Source organism: Nuphar pumila, chromosome 12 (genome assembly GCF_984573655.1).
Source record: "Nuphar pumila chromosome 12, dmNupPumi1.hap1.1, whole genome shotgun sequence".
NCBI classification, from domain to species: Eukaryota; Viridiplantae; Streptophyta; class Magnoliopsida; order Nymphaeales; family Nymphaeaceae; genus Nuphar; species Nuphar pumila.
In genome coordinates, this window is record NC_143260.1 from 49,072,385 (window position 1) to 49,093,950 (window position 21,566).

Genomic DNA, 21,566 nt, shown 5'->3' on the forward strand with positions numbered 1-21,566 from the left:
ATTTAGCAAACTTAAGTACAAATTGAGGTAACTTCATAAATACACATGGCTAGTGCTTTAAATGTATAAATCGTTGTTGCTTTAAACTTATGAATCATTGTATAAACTGCAACCTTCATAAGTATATATCATTGTAACGTTTGGCTTCATACGTATACATTGTTGTACGATTTATCAAACTTAAGTACAAATCGTGGTAGTTTCATTAAATTGTTATTGTTTCAAACGTATAAATCGTTGTTGCATCGAACATACACATCGTTGTAGAAATTTAGCCTTCATAAGTACACGCCGTTGAAATGTTTGGCCTTCATAAGAACAAATCGTGCTAACTATTTTTCGATGCCCAGAAGGTGAATAGGTACAAATCGATTTGTTTTAGTATGAAAATAAGTGTTATTTAGCATGAATAGTAAAACCAGTTGTAAGATTTAGCATTCAGATTTACAAATCGATTTATTTGCATAACGAAACTTTGGTAATCCGACAGTGGAGGAAAAATGCCCAGAAGGTAGATGTAGTCGATGGTGGCAATGATGTTGCCACTGTGCAGACGACGGCAAAGGATGCTCTTGTGGCAGCAGACGACAGAAAAGGGTGCTCCAGCACAAACGATGGCAAGGGATGCTCCGGCGGCAGCTGACGATGGCAAAGGAGGGTTCAGTGACAACAGACGATGACAAAGTTTATGTCATCAAAGGGAGCTTCTTTTACAGCAGATGGTGCAAAAGTTTACTCCTTAGGGCGAAAACAGAACGTTTGGACTTTAAAGAGTTAAAATCATTCTCGAACCGGCATTTCACTTTTCTAGATGGAGGATCTCGAATCGTCGTTTCCCTTTTTTTAATGGACATTTTTGTCATCTTCCTGAACCGTCATTTCATGGCAAGAATGGCAGGAAAGGGTACTTAAGTCTTTGCAATTGCACCGGATTACGATGCTAAGTGATGCCAACACACACAGAGATACGAGCCCCACGAGCTTATATACATGGCGCTCATTGGGACCCCCAAACACGCATTGTGGCTAACGACCATCTTCGGGGGGAACATATAACCTGCTTCGGTGCTCATGACAGAAAATTTTTGACGTGTATATATATATAATATTTGTTTTTTTTTTTCAACATTAAGGACATATCAACCATTTCAATATCAAGGAAAACAACCTTTATTTTCTGATCATACAACCAGAAAACGCACGCTGCACTTATAACCCTATAAAATACATGTACTTTTTTTCTTTGTATAACCGTACAAAAGACATAGCCAACACATCATCTAGAAATCACCAACAATAAGTAAAATGCAAACTTCATCATCAGTTGGAATTCCAAACATCAAACCAGAAAATCGCATGCATATTCTATATAAAAAATTCTATTTCAAACACCTATAAATAAAAAAACTGAATTTATTTTACTAATTTAACATGCTAAACCTAACCAAATCATCATTTTGAATTCCAAACATCGAACCAGAAAATCGTAAAAAATTCTTTTTCAAGCACCTATAAATAAAAAACAGAATTTATTTTACTCATTTAACAACATGCTAAACCTAACCAGATCATTGTTTTGAATTCCAAACATCGAACCAGAAAATAGCAAGCATATTCTCTATATAAAAATTCCTTTTTTTCCAAACTGATACAAATCAAAAGCAAATTTATTTTCTCATTTAACAACATGATAAACAATACCATATCATCATTTGAAATCTCAACCATCAAACTAGAAAAATCGCAGGCATGCTCTCTATACTTTTTTTTTTCAAACTGATACAAATCAAAACAGAATTTATTTTCTCATATCATCATTTGAAATCCCAACCATCAAACCAGAAACATAGCAGGCATGCTCTCTATACATATTTTTTTTCAATCACATATACAATCAAAACAAAAGTTTTTTCTCACTAAACAACATGATAAATGTAACCAGATCACTATTTGAAATCCAAACATCAAACCAGAAAATACAGGTGTAGACACCAAAATTTTATGGTGCCCTAAAACTAATACTTTTCAAGATAAGTGCTTGAAGGTACAAGAATTGAAAACCCTTGTAGAGGAAGGCAGAATGGACCATTGTCCATTACTAAACAGTTGAAAGCTAATGTCGTCCATTGCTGGACGACAGAACACAGAGTGTCATCCGCTAAAGGGATGGCAGAGTCGCTTCGCCATCTATTGTACCGAATACGTGTGGATAAGTCAAATGGTTTGTCCTTATCTCCTTTCAACCGTCCTGTGCATCTTTCAGGGTGGGAGAACTCTTCTTAGATGAGTTTTCGTACTCTTCTGGATAAGTGTTCTAAGTCCTATAAATAGGAGATGACCCTTAAGACTCAGGCATCTGAAATTTTTCTGTATACGTTGTGATCCTATAGAGAATGAGCCCTATCTTATTCATATCATCCTTTTGTAAATCAGTCTATTTGCGCTGAAGTATTACCGAAGCTACAACTTTTTCATCCTAACACAGGAGCATAGCAAGGATCGAAGAAGAACATGTAAGCTTAATGGGTTCTGAGTTCAAAAAATCTTTGAGCGTCTTGACAATGCAAATCGGGCTATGAAGATCAAAAAACTTGTATTGGGTTTAACTTTCCCTTTGGGAAGACCATTATGTGGAACAAAATGTTTACTTTGTCGTGTATAATTCGATCTTACACAATACGACCTCTTGTTGATAGACACAAATCCTAAGAGATGCATGCATCAAAGGTATAACATACATCCGAATGTCTATCTGTCAAAAGTTTGTTTGAAAAGATCTCGTAGTTGTCAAGCTTTCCAAAATTGTCTTTCATCTTCCAAAATTGATGTATCTGTTTCTTTATCATCGGTCGAGCTTTTCTCGCTCAATAACAAAGAGGGGCATTTGTATACACCCCAATTTTCATCAATTTCAAAGATCTTATCCAAATGTTTATTTTCTCAAAACACTGATGTCTCATGTTCAAAACTATTAGAACAATTTCAAATAAATTTGGCTTAGAAATGTTGTTTTCAAGCTTTTTATCGAAAAGAGAAGTTAAAGAGGACATCATAAGCTTTCAACACACTAAAAATCACTTAAAACAGACATGCGGATCAAAAGTTATAGCCAAAATCTTACCTTGTTGAGATCTAGATTTGGACCCAGATTCAGTCTAGGTTGTCGCCCAAACCACACTTGTCATTCCTGGTTTGGACCTGGATCCCACTTATTACCCAAACTATTTGGATATGGATCCTAGTTGTCATCCTTAGTATGGATCTAGACCAAGCTTTTGCCCATACGGAGTGGATCTGGATCATATCCATCTCACTTATTGCCCTTGCTATTTGGATCTGGATCAGATCCAGGCTAATTTGTCATTCTTAACCCACTTGTCATTCTTATAGAGTAGATCCAGACTTGATCCAATCCAGGTTGTTGTTCTTATTATTTGGATCTGGATCAGATCTAGGTTGAATTGGTGCCCTTGAAAATTGATCCAGAGAGGATCCAAATCCACCTCAATATGAATGACAATCTAGGTTGTCACCCTTGATGAGATGACAACCTAGGTTGTCACCCAGACCCAGAGTGGCGCCCAAGCTTGGGACCTCTTATTTTGGGCATGTTTGGAAAGAGTTTTGGACCTTGAAACTTGACAAAAAATCCAAAAGTCGCCCCTTAGGCCTTCCAAAACTGGTTCTTTAACCCCCTCAGCCTGCCAAACCTGGTTTCTTGGATCCTATGCTAAAAACATAGCTAATGAAATTGTGCCACCTTAGATCTCTAACCAATCAGATGAAGATACCTGCATGGCATCTGGATCTGGCTTTTGTGGCACAGGATCTATTAAAGAAAAGTCTAGGATTTGTCACTACAACTAGTCCAGTATCTATGATTCTAAAGTCTTCGTAGCTAGACTCTGTCATCTTCTCCCTAACTTAGTACAACTCTATTAGAGCCTAGACCCATAACCACATAGATTTAGATTCTTGTCTCACCTGTCTCTCCTAGCCAAAGTTATGTCAGTCTGTTATCATGCTCATCATTGTCATAGAAAGGGCTACTTAAGCCCGGTGAGACTCATATCCATGTGTTTTACTTATTTTATTTGTTATTTTATCCAATTTTATTATGAATTTATTTAACGGATACCACATTATTTGTTTGGATCTTTTTTGAGCCTTGGTGATGTCTCTTCACCGTCAAGCTCACACTTTTCACAGGATTGCGTATGAGGTACCTTGTGTTGCACGCTAAGCTCGAATCAAGGTGTCAACATTCTTGCAAAGTTGATCATTTCTCAGCGGAAAAGAAAAGATGCTAGACTTGTAGGAGGGGATCTCACGTCACCTTTTACTCAAAAATTCAGATTCATTTTGAAATCTTTGTCAAAACCCCATGGATCCATATATTCAGTCTTCCATTGAAGTCTTCACGCTTCTGAGCTCTACTCTGGCGGCTGGTCGTGGACAGAGTTACGGGCAGGCTCCAACATTGGCGAGTGCACGTTATATTTCACAAGCAGGTCTCATGGTTATGATCAAGCACGTGTTTTGCACTATTCCCATGTACTTCATGTCAATATATCATATGCCAGCGTCGGTCATCAAGAGATCTGTCAAGAATCAGGAGGTAGGCCTTCTAATGAAGTGGCTTTGGATGCTCTGCTCCTCTGATCATGACTCATGCTTAACTCAGTTCCCCGGAGAGAAATACAACCTCCACGGTTGCATTGCAACCTGGTCCCTCTGCAGGAGAGGTAACCTAATGGCCAGACGGGCCTCTTGGTCAAAGAGCTGGGATTTATTTAGAGATACCTATATCTCTAGATCCTAGCAACCCAGTCGTTATTGTTTTTTTTTTTAAAAACAAGATGGGGTTAGGCAGACCCCACCAGTTATCATTCAACGTACACTACAGGGGTTTGAACCTGCAACGTCCCACCACAAGGAGACGTGCACTGAAGTGACAGCTCCTACCAACTACGTGGAGCCCCATTGGTCTAGTCGTTATTGTTTGATGTCGTGCTAGGGACAAGGTTTTTACTTCTCTCCTTGTGTGACCGGAGGGTAGAGGTCCTTCATTCGAGGATGCTTGTGATCTTCTGGTGCGTCGCCTAGGTCCAAGCAATTCGCGTGGTTGCTTTACGACAGGGCACTAACGCATTCAAACGCGTTACATGTGACAGCAAGTTGAAACAGGTTCTCATCTTTTCTGTGAATGCTCATATTTCCAGGATACATTCAAGGCTTGCTGGAGTTCTGTGACCACACTTGGAATCTTGGGTCGAAACCCGGCGTTCGTCAAAGGAAAGAGACGTTGGATCATCACCTGGAGGCTTTGGGTCATCGCTACGTGGTGGAAGAAAAGAATTTTTCGTTTGAGAGGTAACCAAGAACTCGGACATTCTGTACGGAAATGACAGTACTGTCCTTGTAAAATGACATCTGGTCTTAAATTTCTTTTAATTTGTCAAATCCTCCTAATATCTAAAATCTCTAATTCTAAACTTTTTTAAAACATTTTTGTTTTTTTACAAACATGGTACAATCATTATTGTAAATGTCTCTGCAATGTGTGAACCTCTTTTAACTAAACACTTTAGCAAGTATGGTACAACCTTAGTATATCTTTATTTCAAATATTTAAGAAAAAAAGTGCATGTTTAATATGAAATTCACATATATTTATGAGAAAATTTATATATTTAGGAAAAAATTTACATATTTAAGAGAAAGTTTTTATATTTAAAAGAAAAATTACATATATAAGAGAAAATTTGCATGTTTAAGAATAAATTTGCATATATTTAAGAGAAAAATCATATATTTGCATATTTTCTGTAAAATATTCTTTGTTCTCATATCTGTATCTCTTTGATTTGATATCAAAAACTTATGTTTTTATAGTTCTTAAAAAGTTCAGACATAAGCTTATAATTTTTTTGTTTTGATTCAGAATAAAAAAATCTTTTAAGGTTCCCATTTTTTAGTTCTAAAATCGAAATAAAAATATGCTTTTTATACTAGAATAACTGAATAGTATATCTTTTAGAGAACATTTCTCCCAAGCCGTTCATCAAATCAAGATAATTTTTTGTGGCATTGGAAAGCTAGTACCTCAATCTATTTATGTCCTTTTTATTGTTTTTTTTAATTTTTGACCCAGATTGCCAAAAAATAGTATAGAATAATCGATATTGAGGTGGTTGCGCTTGTTCATCTTCTGGTTTATAAACATTGTTAGGAATGTATTTCAGTTTTCTTTCATCGTTTTCAATGAATCAGGTGTCATTGAAAATTTATGTCTAGTTTTTTTGTTTTTTTGTTTTTTTATATTTTTTTAATCATTCATTTTCTGGGTCGAACATCAATAACAGTATCACATATTTTTTATGCAATACTTGAGCACATATTTGAGAGAAAATTTACATATTTAAAGAAAATTTGCTATATGAATATTAAAATAATCATTTTAATGCCGGACATTTGCAGTTTTGAACATCAGGCAAACTTTCAAAAACGCGTTATTTTTGCCATACAGGTCATTTTTCGAACAATTAAAGTGTTTATATTTTTTTGAGAAACCACCCTAAGAATCAGAGACCTAATATCCCTTGATACAACATTTTATTATTGGAACCCGGGTCTGTACCGTGTAAGGATACTTTTTTCTTGTTAAAAAACGCATGAGAGGAAGATCTCAGCCACGAAGCCCGCACAGCCATTGTCATATGGAACCACAACCAGCGATTCATGATAGCAGCCGGTAGGTTATGATACAGGATCAACGAGTGACCCATATGTACAATGCATTAGCTTTGGCTTTGCAAACTTGCCAAAGGATGATTTCAAACAAAATTGTAATTCAAATTCCGCATTGCCACCGGTAAAATTGTAGCATATTTTTTCACAACTGTTTTTCTTTTTTTTTTACAAGAAACCCATCCGGTTACCGTATTTATAGTTTGGCTTCGGACTTTAAATTCAGATTCTGACTTGCTGCTTAAATTTTGAGTTCGAATCCGTATACACCATAAGCCCTACTTTACATGCTGTCGCGTCACCATCTTTTACCCATTTGTCAAAGCTAGCATATCATTAATCAGAAACGAAAATCACTTGTTGAGCCACAAATGGTAAGTAGAACAAAGTATTCTGTAAGATGCTAATTTTTAAGCCCAAATTCTTTCTCAAACTCTTATGATTTATGTTTTCCTTGGTGGCTTTGAAGACAATGGAAAAATCTTCTCAAGGAAAACCTTCCAACCTCCTATCAAAAATAAAAAGCTTCCAACAATTAATTTTTTTTTTAAGAACCTTTCAGAAACATATCTATATATTTATTATGTTTGTCTTGTTTGTCATAATAATATACAAAAAACACAATGTCTTAAAATAAGGGTTTTAAAAATATCTCATTTTGAAAAGATTGTAGCCTTGAAATAGCCAGCACGTTTCTCCCAGGACAAATAAAAACAACCTTCACTTAACACATTGATAAAAACTCAAACATGACAAGTAAGAAAAATGAATTTGAACATAATCTTCATTAAACTTGTTTATATCCAGGAACAATTATGATGATAATCATCATCATCTCTCTCTCTCTCTCTCTCTCTCTCTCTCTCTCTCTCTCTGTCTCTCTGGAACTGTAACAACACAACAAGATGAAAACTAGTATATAACTGGAAAAGAATTGGGAGCTGTTATTTGTTGAAAAGCGAAGCTAATTCACCATTCTCAGCCATGGAGGTGAGGATGTCAGCCCCACCAATCAATTCACCTTTAACAAAGACCTGGGGGAAGGTGGGCCAGTTGCTGTACGTCTTGAGTGCCTCCCTCAGGCCGAAGTTGTACTCTTCGTCAAGAATGTTGATGCTCTCGTAATCAACACCATGAGAGTTGAGAATTGCAAGCACCCTCTGTGAGAAACCGCACTGAGGAGCATTTCTTGTCCCTTTGATGAACACCACCACCTCAGTCTCCTTCACCAGCTTGTCGATCAACTCTTCCAATGGCACTGTCAATTGTTTCCCACGGCCCGGTGTGAGCCGAAGGTCGGGTTTGGTCTTAGCTGGCTGACGCACCCATGTTGTATCGCCCGATTCATTCCCTGGTGGGACCTTCCCCGTTTCTGCAATGTGCTCTTCCATCCATGACTTCCACGCGTCGATCAGTGCAGATCGGTCCTGTTCCTCCAATATGCCTACCTGGGATGAAATTGCATTTATTGTTTTCAAACAAGTCATACAGTGCAAACAACTGCATACATTATACATACTAGCAGAAAAAACTTGGAAACCTGCCAGAATAGAAGAATTACGGCCCTAAAATGGGTTGGACTCTACTGAATCCAGCTGCATCTGCAGCCGAGTTGAATCCTCCCTCACAGGCTCTGATGCAGTCACCCAAAACCCTGGATTCTTCAAATATAACGAGCCAGATTAAAATGTATATATATGATCCATACCCTGAGAAATATACCCAATGTGACACCAGCTCTCAACCCGTAAACTAACTTGGGTTCAACAAAGCCAGCCTCGACAGAGGAAGGTCTACTGGAAGTTTAGGACAACTTGGTATGCGTGCATGCAGTCTCTCCACCAAGCCAAACCTACTTTTGGCTATAACGGATCAGATTTTGGATGAAGAAAAGACGTTCAAAATTCAGTTAGAAAGAATTCTCAGTTAAAATATTCACCAGTTCCAACCAAATCACAGAACATTTTACCTATGATTATTCAGATCTTTGCAATCTTTGGTATTTAGCATTTCATCAAAATGGATACCTGGACAGATTGGACGGAAATCTAGTTAGGTCAAATGACCTAGAATTATTGTGAAAATAGGGAATTAGAAGAATTTCCAATGCTTTTTCCTAGTTTCAAAACCAAGAACAGCGAAGTTTGAAGTGGAGTATTGCTGACTCTCCCAATAAGAGAGGAGCCCTGAGTAAGAATTGTTGGGATGAACCCGAGTGTTTTATATACTCCACATAGCTAATGAACCTGAGTGTTTTATATACTCCACAGCTAATAATCACACTGAGCATCATACAAGTCATGCCATACTCATGGCACGCATAGCAAAATTAAGAGAAAAGCCTTGCGATAAACTAATGCTATATCCTAAATATTATAAAAGCAGAAGTGAAGGTCATAGGTGCAAAACAGTAGATGGTTTATAACTCTTTTTAATTGGTGTACTTGTAATGTATTTTGAGAATGTCAGTTTACATTCGTTTGGTCATTTGCATATAATTTTTTAAAAACAAAAAGTGTTACATAGAATTTTGTAATTTTATGGAATTTTGTAATTTTTTCAAAACTTAGAAGTTACCATTTGTAACTGGGCCCCCTCCCTCAAATAAAATCTCTTCATTGCCATATCCAAAACATCTCTCTCTCTTCAAAATGTGCTCCCACTCTCTCCTTGTTAGTTATTTTAGTTACCACCATTATTTTCTGTCATAATTGATTAATGCATGACCCCTATCAAAAAAACAAATCCTCCACCACCTATATATTTGTCAGCATTTGATCAATTCTGTTCTGAAACTGTTTGTCTTTCGTTTCACCTTTTAACCATGGCAAGTTGCTTTCTTCTTTTTATCTTTTAACATAGTAACTATATCTAAATTACCATTTTTCGGTCCTTTGCTTTCTTTCATTAGATGGATGGATACATCTCTCTAATTGTAGCATGCAACTCCCTCTCATCAAAATTGGTTTGACTCCCTTTACTAATGGTATGTTCATGTTCTTATCTTTTTTGTTTACCTTTTAATTTGGTAACTAAAATTTTCTGTTTTTAATTTTTTCTCATTAGAAGGATAAGTAAACAAGATAAGACAATCTTTTTATACAATGGTTATTTGCTTTAGTTTTCTTAGTTGTATGTTTTAAATTAAATATACAGTAAGCCGTATAAAAAAGGTATTTATTTACAATCTTTTCTACAATGGTTATTTGCTTTAGTTTTTTAGTTGAATGTTTGAAATTAAATATACAGTAAAAAAGGTATTTATTTGCTTTTAGTTTATTTAGCTGTATATTTTAAACAAATATATAATATAGTGTGTTTTAAACACATACATGTTTATATGCTTTTATTCATCTTATTTGAAATAAAAATATTAATATAAACATGAATTTACTAGGCCCGGCCATATGGACGGGACGTTAAACTATCTAGTAACATTGAAGGAGACAAACCTACCATGGTCTTATCAAAAGGTGTATGCCCTCACTAATGACTTGCTATTTACGTACCAATAACAATACAAAAAACGTTAACTTTTTTCCAACATAACCCGAATCACATATGGACATAAAATGACTCAGTCAACATTAAACTCTACTGCTCCACCTTAGTGTTTGACTCGTCATTATGTTAAAGTTCACAGCACAAACTCTCAAACTGAATCATTGTCAATATGCTTTACTTTATATAACCATTTGCAAAGAAAAAACAAATACTATTTTATACTTGATATACAACTTGTTGATAAACATTACAAAGACATAAATTACAATAGTCTTACCGAAAAGTATAATACCCTTATTAGTGACTCCTACTGTTTGCATGCCCATGATAAGCAACCTAACACTAGACATAAATGTAACAAAACCAACAAAATCACAATAGAGTGTCACTAAGGCTACAATGGATCACAAAAAGCAAAGTGGTCACTTATGAAACACACTCTCACAAGGAGAAACACACTAACAACTCATAAGTAAAAAATATAATATGTTTTACATTAACAAAATGCTTAGAAAAGCATACATATTACAATGGGGAAGATCCCCTTATATAGACAAAAGAGAAGACACAAGAAGAAGACTAAAGAATAAGACAAAAGGGGCAGCCCAACTAGAGATTGGGCCAGCCCCGAACGTGTTAAGAAATACGACCAAGGATGTATTTGTAATTATTTGATTGTTTGTAAAATCTTTTGTACTCAGGGGTATCTTTGTACTTTGTGATATATATATATATATATATATATATATATATAATAGGGTGTGAACAGTGATACACGACCCTTTTGCTGCTCACGACTTTCCCTTTCTCTTCTTCCTTTCTCTCTTTAACCTGTATTGCAGAGCAAGGTACTTCCGGGGTGCGATTTCTCACATGGTATCAGAGCGGGGCGAGGATAAGACCATCTCAAATCAGAGCTGCTGATTACATATTGCTTCTTCCAGATTTCTCCCTTGTTTCCATCTCAAAATCAACTTTTTCCTTTTCTTTCTCAAAAGATTTCTTTTCTTTCTTTTTCTTCTCAAAATCAATCTTCGTTACTTTATTTCTTATTGTGATCCTCTTTCTGTGTTTGGTTAGGAGATCAGATTAATGTCAGTTCAGATCTGATCTCTATCCCTGTCAAATATATATATATATATATATATATATATATATATATATATATATATATATATATTGTCCTGCTCCTTCCTTTTATTATTATTACTCTTATCGCCACCATATATTGCCCCCTTTTATCCAGTCCAGATCTGACGTGATTCTTATCAACAAGAACACATCAGATCTGCAGAATCATTATATCTTATTGTTTTCCTTTACCCCCAAAAAAGGGAGTTTTCCTTAAAAAAAATATATTCCAGTCGCATATTGTTAGATCTGATTCTTCCATTCAGATCTTCATACTGTCCGCTCTCTGAATTCATCTGTATGTACCGGTCCTACCGGAAACTCGAGAGGATTGAAACAGTTCCGGAGAGAGAGATTGAAGGAGAGAATGAGAGAGACAATACGTACCGGAAGTTCGAGGTCGTCGCCGGTGTTGGGGTCGGGAGACGGGTCACAGTGTTGGCTTCAGGAGGAGAGGTCGTTGCCGGCATCGGGGTTGGGAAATCGCAGAGTCGGTTTCAGGACGAGAGGTCGGGAGGAGAAGTCAGGAGGATTAGGGCAAACAAAAATTGCCCCTAATCCTCCTCTCCTCAGCCCATTTCATCAGGCAAGTTTTTTTTTAAGTCCAAAAGTTGGACGTAAATGACCCTGGGTGCATTGACCGCACCTAGGGTCGGGTTGATCGCACCGGGTGCCGCACCCCCATCAACGTCGCGTCGACGCGAGTTCGGTACCTGGTTGGCTGAATCCCTGTGACATAGGCCAGCCCCCAACGGTCATAAATATGATCGTTGGGAGTCTTGGGACTAGCCCAACGACTAGTTGGGCTGTCCCAAGTCATATTGACTATAAAAAAATAAAATAAAATAAAAGAAGAAGAATATACAAAAAATATAAAGTCAGCCCCTAATGGGCTGACCCCTATTACAATGGGAAATGACTGAAATACCCTTGATGGGTATTTCAGTTTACATACACAACAATATATATATATATATATACAAAAAGAGTACAATCGTTTAACAATAAATGGACCTAGTCAACACTAGATTCTAACATTCTCATTGGTTTTGACTCTAAGGTCATTACTCCAACTTGGTAAATAATCTTTTATACTACATTATCATCAATATATTTTACTTTATATGCCCATTTGCAAGAACAGGTTTAACTTTATCTAATAAAAGCATTAGACCTCAAGTTTCATTCTTCTCAAGTGTCTTCATCTCTTTTATTATATCAGCTTTGTGAACATCAATGCACTTAGCATCATTATAAGAATTAGATTCTAAGAAATTTGTGTAGATTTTGATGTGATTTTTAGTTTTATTGCTAGATTGGCTTCTGTGAAAGATCTACTGATTTCGTTGACTGCTAGTTGTGAATGGTATTGATGGAAAATGGATGTTGCAAATGTTTTCTTGCATAGTAAACTTGGCAAAGATATTTACATGGAGCAACCAACAAGTTCTATTGACCCCTCTAATCCTGAGAATGTCTAAACTTAGGAGAACACTCAATAGTCTTAAGCAAGTACCTAAAGCATAGTATAAAAAAGAAATAGCAGAGTAGTTACTTTTCAGTGTGCCTTTGTTGATCCTAGTTTGATCATGAAAATGATCTTTGTCGATTATGCAGTATAAAAAAGAAATGGCATAGTACTTATTACTTTGTAGTGTGCTTCTTTTGTTGATCCTACTTTCTTTGAGAAAATGAATTTTGTTGGTTATACTGTTGTTCTTCTATGTGTCAATGAATTTAGACTACTAAGGACGCACATTAGATTTCAATCGTTTATTCATTTTGAAATGAAGGATTTCAATGAACTGAAGTATTTTCTTAGTATTAAATTAACTGAAGTTATGAATGGTTGTTTTTTTGGCTAAACAAACATGGATTATGGTATGAATGGGTGTAAGCTTATGAAAACACCTATAGAACCTAATTTGAAGCTGAATAAAGAAAGAAAATGTTAGAAGATCTTAATTTGTACAAGGAAAAGAAAACCGACATACTTGGACTACACTGATATTACTTATGCAGCAAAATCCAGTATGACCACACTTGAATATTTCTCGAATACTCAGGATTACATTCTATTTTATATACTAATATTATTCCTTGAAAAGTTAGCAAGCTTCAAGTATGTGTGTTGTCAGTGATGTTGAACATACATGCATACATTATGCTTTTGTTTTTGCTTTGATTTATCATGCAACAATAGCGCTGTAAGTAGTTGACAATTTCACTTTCTTTTTACAGGTACTGGGTGTGGACGAACTAGTATGGCAGTTCAGGATTCAACTTAGGGGCAGAAGGCAGATTATCCAGCTTTTCTTGCATGTAATGGTCAATGTGTGATTCAGCTTGCATAATATCCCACATATCATGCTAAAATGAAACACATTGAAATTGAACACTACTTCACCAAAGAAAAGGTAGCTGCAAAAGAAATTGATTTGATTCCCAAATCATTGGCTAATCAGACTGCAAATGTATACTCATATCACTGACAAAAGAAAGCTCAGTTCGAGAGACTGCATGGAAAGGTTGACATTGTGAGTTTGGAGTCAACACTAAAGAACATAATTAGAATTTAGTGCCGACTATGTAACGCCACAAAATTTCAAACTTGCAAGCCTTTCAGAAAACAGGCAAGAGACTAGAAAGAACTCTTACTTTTCAGAGTTTGTTTATGAAATCAATGAAAGATAATTCTTTTGTTGAATTTAGAAAGGCAAGCTGACAACTTTGGGCACATTAGCTAAAGAACCAAAACTCACAATCCATATAACTTGCAAAACACTTGGAAAAACCACTTTCATTAAAAGAAGTTCTCAACTAGTACAAACTTCGGATATTCAAAGAAAAATCCGTGACAAAACCCAAAAACATCCAGGATGCGAGCTAAGAGCAGGAAAAAAAAATCTTGAAGTCATCTTGTCATCGCGCCATCGCCCGTGGTGTACCTAATCATCACTTGTACCCATAGAATGGGTTAGTTTCGCGAAAAAATAGTAGATGCACAAGAGAGACTACAGAAAACTAAATTAAGAGCATTTAATTCAGCATGCTAAGCAGTTTAAAACAGATCAGCAGTTAAACAGGTATGCAGTACAAAGCAAGTAAGCAGTTCAAAGTAAGTAAGCAGTGCAACTGTCAAACGCAACATGACGATCCATTTGATCGTAAGCTGTGAACTCCCACGCAACTAGCAAGTCTTATGACCCATCTACCAGTGTGAACAGACTTTATGTTTCGATATTACTGGCCTGCGGGTACGCGCTGACAAAACGTAGAAACAACAGAAACTAGTTTGGGCGTCTGTTATTCTATGTATTTTCAATAACCTAAATAGCTAGTTGAGTCCGCTCCTAAGGGGACGACTTTAGCCGAGAGAGGATTCCCCAAAGGCAAGTACTTGGCAACGGATGCATCCAACTTCTGCAGAAGTTCATGGGATCTACCAACTAGGATAATGTCTGGTAATCCCTTTCCCTAACTCCAATGACTGGGGAGGTCGGATCTTTGCCCGTGGGATGGTAGTTAACAACCTGTCCATTGGAGTTTTGTACCAATACATCATCTCCCCTGACAGAAACACAAGGGCGAATGAGTGCGTCAAGGGTAAATTAACTGACGACTCATTCTATATGCTCTGGTCTTTTAACCAAATGAGCATCTTACCTATGAAGGCGATCCCATTTTTATGTGTTTACAATTGTACATTTAGCACTGTTCGAGGTCGCAAGACCGTCTCATCCGATCATCGCAGTACTAGCGTGTAGTGCACGACTACAAGTATTCTAGGATGAAAGGGGTATAGTTCCTCAATAGAAGCCTCAACAAAAGTGTTTCACAAAGATGTAATGTTTCTCAAACTTTACTTTTGACATTCTTTATCTTTTAAAAGAGTCAACAGCTTGTGCCAACATTTGGCATGCGATTTTCTGGAATCTCATCCGCTATCGAGGTATCTACATGCCTCGCATGACTCGATACCGGCCTCGATAGACGGGATACGGGTTTCTCAACAGAAGCCCCCGCTAAGAAGTTCGCTCAAACCCCAATTCGAAGTTACTCGAGATATGTTGAATAGACGAACAGAACCAGCCAATCACATTCTTTCAAATACTTCGATTTGGGCAGTCATTGATGCTTTTGCGCAGCTCCCTAAAATCTCAAGTCTACTTTGTAGAGCTGCTCACTCGAAAAGCCAGGATCCTTGCGAGGTATCCATCTCCTTATACGAGGATGTATCGTTAAGCCCTCGACTCAACTCTTGTCGCAAGAGGGAGAGCGGTAAATGCCTTTGCATCCTCCACGAGGATGCCTTTATAGCACATGCAATGAGCGAAAACCTGAGCGTCATCTGTAATGGCAAGGTAGTAACAAAACATTTGCAAAAGCAGAAGCCTGGGCGCAAAACGCGACGACAAGGTAAAGACTGTGAGCAAGAGTGCAAATGCAAAGGCTGGGCCCAAAGCGCGACGGCAAAGTAAAGACTGATAGAAATTAAAAGACAAGGATCGTGAAACCACGTCCTTGAGTTAAATGTGTACTTGTATAAATATATATATGCATATATATTTATTTAATTATCTTTTTTAGTTAATTGAACTCAATTCAATTATCCAAGTCCTTCGTGCAATCTTCTCTTACCTTGGAGAGTTGCAAGCTTGCTCGCGCCTGCGGGTGTAAACAATTGATGGCTCAGGTCGCGGAACGCGAGCGGGATCCATCGTACGAGCTGCAAAAGTGACAGTCTTAGCAAGCTAAACACCAAAAACAAAAGGTCGAGGGCACTGTCGTTGACCTAACGTGAAGGAAACAAAGGCAGGGGCATCGTGCCCTTGCGCACCTGCTATAAGCGCAAGAAGCAAGGGCAGAGGCTGCGAGCCCCTACTGTCAGCAAACTACGAGGAGGCAGAGGGTTGCACCCCTGCCCTCAGAAAGCGAGGGCAGGCAGGGTTGTGCCCCTACTTGACAAAGTAGAAGAGAGGCAGGGGCAAAGCCCCTGCCTGTCAACAACAAAAGGGAGGCATGGGGCTTCGCCCCTATCTGTCGAACATGCAAGGAGGCAGGGACTTGTCCCCTGCCCCTGCCTGATGCCGAGGGAGAGGAAGGGGGCTCTGCCCCTGCCAACCAAAAAGCAAAGAGGGGAGACAAGGGGCTTCGCCCCTGCCTGCCGAAATTAGCGAAGGTAGGGGCGACGCCCCTGCCTACTAGAAGGAGAAGGCGCAGGGAGGGGGCTTGGCCCCTCCCCCGCCAAACTAAGGTTGCAGGGAGGGGCTCGTCCCCTCCCCTACAAAACGAGGAGGGGCTCGTCCCCTCCCCTACAAAACGAGTGCACAGGGAGGGGCTTGGCCCCATCCCTGTCAAAGGGTACGCAGGGAAGGGGCTCAGCCCCTCCCTTGTATACAGGGGGTACAGGGAGGGGGCTCGACCCCCTCCCCTGCCGTAACAGGGAGCAGGGAGGGGTTCGACCTCTCCCCTGCTAAAAGTGGGCACATGGAGGGGGTTCGACCCCTCTCGTGGCCACACGGAGAGTAAGGAGCAGGGAGGGGGGCTCAACCCCTCCCCTCCCAATAATGGCACAAGGAGGGGGGCTTGACCCCTCCCTTAGCCACTGGAGTGCAGGGAAGGGCTTTGCCCCTTCCCTGCAACAAGAGAACGTAGGGAGGGGGCTCAACCCCTCCCTGGCATGAAGAAAACGCAAAGAGGGAGGGGGAAAGCACGACAGGGGGTCGTCGGCCTCCTGTCGGCTCTCCAAGGAAAAGGGGGGGAAGAACGAAAGAGAAAGAAAAGAAAAGAAAAGAAAAGGGGAAGAGGAAGGTGCGTACCTAGGGGTCGCCGGAGGGAGTTTGCCGTAGGGGGGGTCGTCGGTGGCGGCTACTCGGCAGACGCAAGGAGAATGGGAGAGGCGGTCGGAGGAGAGAGACGAGAGAGCAGAGGGGAAGGAGGTTTCGAGAAACCTCCCTCCTTTGCCTCGCTGTCTTTAAAAGACACGAGGGCCATTAGGTCCGGGTCGGGTCCGGATCCGACCCGAATCCAAGTTGTATATTTTTTTTCGGGTTTTACAAACTAGGCCCTTTTTCTTCCTATTTTTGTAGGAGTTACATTGACATGTTAAAGATTTTGATGTTTGCTAAGAGGTAACTGACAAATTAGATGGGTTTCTTTTGCTCAGACTTTATGGTATGATTGAGATGCCACTAATGTGATGTGTTTATTAGCACATCATATAGAAAAGATGGTAATTATATATAGTGAGAAGGGCATGGCATTATACGGCTTTTTCCATCCAAATCCGAGTCTGATTAGTCAGATTTGATATTGGCTACATCCAACCCGAATCTGAATCATTTACATCCTTAGATGTGTTTATCTGTACTTTTTTACCAGAAAAAGAAAAAGCATTGGATTGAACTATTTCAACAAGAAAACATGAAATTTTTGTTATAAAATTTAGATGCAATATGAACCATTGATTTTTAGATTCCTTTGCAAATATTTACAACCCTGCCACATAGGCACGGGTACATATGGAACACGATGCAATGATGTAAACACACTTGGTATGACATGCAATTTTTGTAAAATTATGATGCAATAAAGTATGAATATCATCTTAGTATAAGCTCTTGAGTAACATTTCTAAATCATTGTGATTAAAATAATAAAGAATAAACCTAAGTTGACAAGGAAATCTAATGTATGAAATGGTAAATTTAAAACAGAAAACACAAGTAAATACAAAACAAATAATCAAGATCACAAAAGGGAATAGATAAGGTTAAGCACATGACTTTGACTATGTTCGACACAATTTTAACAATATCCATGAAGTGTCATGGTGTGTGTGTCAACGTGTTGACACAGGATACGTGTGGTAAGTGAAGTGTCCTATGACTCTACTAATTGATTCCCTAGGAACAACCTCCATCAAAATTTGGCCCAAAACAAGGTCAGTCGATTCACCGTCATCACCAGAACAACCTGCAGCCCCAATGTTGGCAACTTGGCATCATCTCCAACAATAGACCCATGTTGGTCCTCCACCAAAGATGAATTCAATTCTGGTTCAGCAACATCACCCACAGCCCGAGTGACATGTCCCTCAGCATTCTCCAAGAGAGAAGCACTCTAGGGGATCAATGGGATATCATCTAGACATCTACAATCTGTTCAATAACTGGCTCCTCCTTTTCATGTTGAATCACCTCATCCACATGCTGGTGCAACACTTCTTCATGTTGTTCCTCCTCCTCCACAAATCAAGAATATCAAACGGATTAGAGGTGGGTTGATTTACCGATTTAGGAACATATACTTTAGTAGATTTCTTCTTCTGCATCCATCATATGAAACTCTTGGAATTAGTAGCATCAGCAGAATCATGGTTGGGACAGTGATCCGTGCCATGTGATCGAGATTGGCATCGACCACACACCATAGTAACGGACTCATATTCAAATCTAATATCACCTGTGAATGAACCTCCAAGCATAATAGACAGATTCTAGTTGCTCCACGTTAACTTGTAACTCAAGAAGAATTCTAGCGAAATGGAATCACACCATTGCAAAGGTAAGCTCATCAACAGTGACCAGCTTACCATCCAACACAATGAGAACAAAAACATCATTGCACCAGATAGCCAGAGGAAGGTCCAACACTTGAACCCACACGGGGACTGAGCGTAATCCATGAAATTTAGGAATACCAACACCATCTCATTGCTCCATCAGTAGAGTTCGACCCGCAAGTGCCCAAGGGCCCCGACGAAGAACAGACATGCCTTCTTTGTTCTCAAATCGCACCAGAAATTCAATGTTCGGCAGCGCGACAAAATGGATGGCTTTGTGTTGAGCTTCCACTTCTTACACAGCTCAAAAATATAAAATTCTCTTTCCATGGGTCTTGTGTCCCATTTACAGACCAAGGAATACGCAAATCTAGCCTTTTTCATATCGTAAACCTCTTGCAGAATCAGGATAGTCTTTCTTCCATCAATAACACGCGGAGAAGGTAGATCAGGGTTATCTACGATTATGCTGCACCCGACTATTTGAAACCTAATAACATTCACACCATACAAACATCCGCACCTATCCCTCAGCCGACACACACACACACACACACACACACACACACACACACACACACACACACACACACACATATATATATATATATATATATATATATATATATATATATATATATATATATATATATATATATATATATATATATATCATACTAAATAAAATGATGCTGTAAAGAAAAAGTAAACGAACACCTTTTTATACCATTTGAATTTGAGGAAATGCGAGAAAGATAATCCAAGGAATCATCTTGTCCAATTTCATCTATTGATGAATATAGACAAAGAAAGGGAAAGAAGAAGTTTATTTTTAGTTATAATTATCATGATTAAAATGGTATCAAGATGAGTAAGATATTTGAAAGGATTGAAGCTAAAAATTATGAAATAGGGATAAAAAAATTCAAAACAAGGGTAAAACTATTCACATCACAACACACACACAATATGTAAGTGAGAGAGAGAGAGAGAGTAGTGCTAAGAATGAAAGAGGGACATATTTTATATAAAGCAAAAATTAATAACAATAATGGATTTATTTATATAATTCAGAGGACGCTCCGGCGCAATGCCAATGCGTTAGGATAGGAAGGGGAAATTAGATAAAGAAAACAATGAAGAAACAAAACGAGCAATGAGGGGTGAACTTTCACCAGTGAATGGAATGAGTACCTTGAGGGAACCGCAGAGGTGAGGAACGGTTTTTAGGTGGGTTGAGATGCTGGTGGAGATGTTCCTGGATATCCCGATGAACTGAAGGGCCCCTTCCTTGTCATAAACCGCATACACGCCCGACTGGGACGGGATCGCCTCTTGCTGCTGCTGGTCTATTGCTATGGCCTCCAACTCTCCCAGCTTTCGAACTGCCCTTACTGTCACCGGAAAGGCCCTTCTGGGTCGTGCGAGCCCCGGCCACAGGCCTGTGGGCTTGGCGCAGACTGATGGGGTTCTTGAGGGTTTCCGCAAAGAGAAAGCGTAAGTGGGGAGGGAGCCCAGGTTTTTTGTCACTTTGGGGGAGAAGGACGCCCGCGTTGATTTCGGAGAGCTTAGAAGGAGGGAAGGGCTGCTCGTGGTTGCCATGCTTCTTTGGAACTGAGAGTTGGTGGCGACTCACACCTTGCCCTTCTCCGGAGCTTTTAGGCTTATCAAGAGATGGAACCCACATTGGCAGGGCCGTCATATGTCCCTCACAACCGTTGGATGCGATGAATCATCACCCATGACATAACCCCAGCCCCTGGGTTCGTACTGAACGGTTCGGATTCGGTTTAGATACAGACAATACCAAATCCAAGCAATAGGATATTAGCTAATCGGATTCGCATTCAGATGAGAACAATCTAAAAACGAATCCAAAAAAAATTACATGTGATCGGGTTTGGATATCCGTTGAAATCTTGTCTGTTGGGTTCGGTCATGAAATCCTTTTACTGAACCCGAGTTCCATTTCTAATCAGCTTCAGTTTTCTTAACCGGACTAATATGGATTCCAAATCTAATCAGATATTGGATATCCAATCCATTGACATCAACTTCCTTGTCCTGGTAAGAAAAAAGAAAAATAAAACACTCCTCAATCAAACTTTGCATCATCATATGCACTCCCAACTCGATACTCCAATCAGCTGAAACAAAAACACTATATCGCACGACTTGCTTGTCAAAATTGTGCTTCCTTGAGAGGGTGGTGTATGTTCTCCCCCGATGATTCACTGAATCCCATGTCTGTGTTCGGGGGGATGAATGAGCGCCACGTATTTACGCACATGGGGCTTGTATTCCTGTGTATGTTGACATAACTTTGCATCAGACTTTGGTGTTGTTGCAAAGACTTAAGTACCCTTTCTTGCTATTCTTGCCATAAAACGACGGTTTGAGAAAATGACAAAAATGTTCATTCAAAAAAAAGAAAACAAACGGTTCAAAAAAAGAACAAACATGTCCTTCATTCAGAAAGTCTCTGCACTGCAGGATTATCTGAGAAAGGAATCCCCCTGGAGAAAGCCATAAACATCAACCCTCTCTCTCTCCCTTCTCTTTCTGCTTCTGTGCACATCCAACAGACGATCCTACACTGCTCCAGCAAGCATCG

The 21,566-nt window shown here is 38.9% G+C and overlaps 1 protein-coding gene across 1 annotated transcript; it reads right to left on the reverse strand.

Moving 5' to 3' along the window:
• Positions 1-7,500: 7,500 nt before the first annotated feature.
• LOC149820884 (bifunctional monothiol glutaredoxin-S16, chloroplastic-like) lies at positions 7,501-20,583 on the reverse strand. The gene is made up of 2 exons (XM_089983128.1): positions 20,147-20,583; positions 7,501-8,198 (listed from the first exon to the last, which is right to left on the reverse strand). Exons 1-2 carry the CDS (start codon positions 20,552-20,554, stop codon positions 7,695-7,697), a joined length of 912 nt encoding a protein of 303 aa, XP_089839254.1. The 5' UTR covers positions 20,555-20,583; the 3' UTR covers positions 7,501-7,694.
• Positions 20,584-21,566: the final 983 nt, after the last annotated feature.

What these genes read in the sequence shown, in the direction of transcription:
- LOC149820884 (XM_089983128.1), bottom strand. Translation starts at nt 20,554, where the DNA reads ATGGCAACCACGAGCAGCCCTTCCCTCCTTCTAAGCTCTCCGAAATCA. An exon ending in ACCTCTGCGGTTCCCTCAAG is followed by an intron (nt 8,199 to 20,146) that starts GTACTCATTCCA and finishes ATTTCATCCCAG; the next exon opens with GTAGGCATATTGGAGGAACA.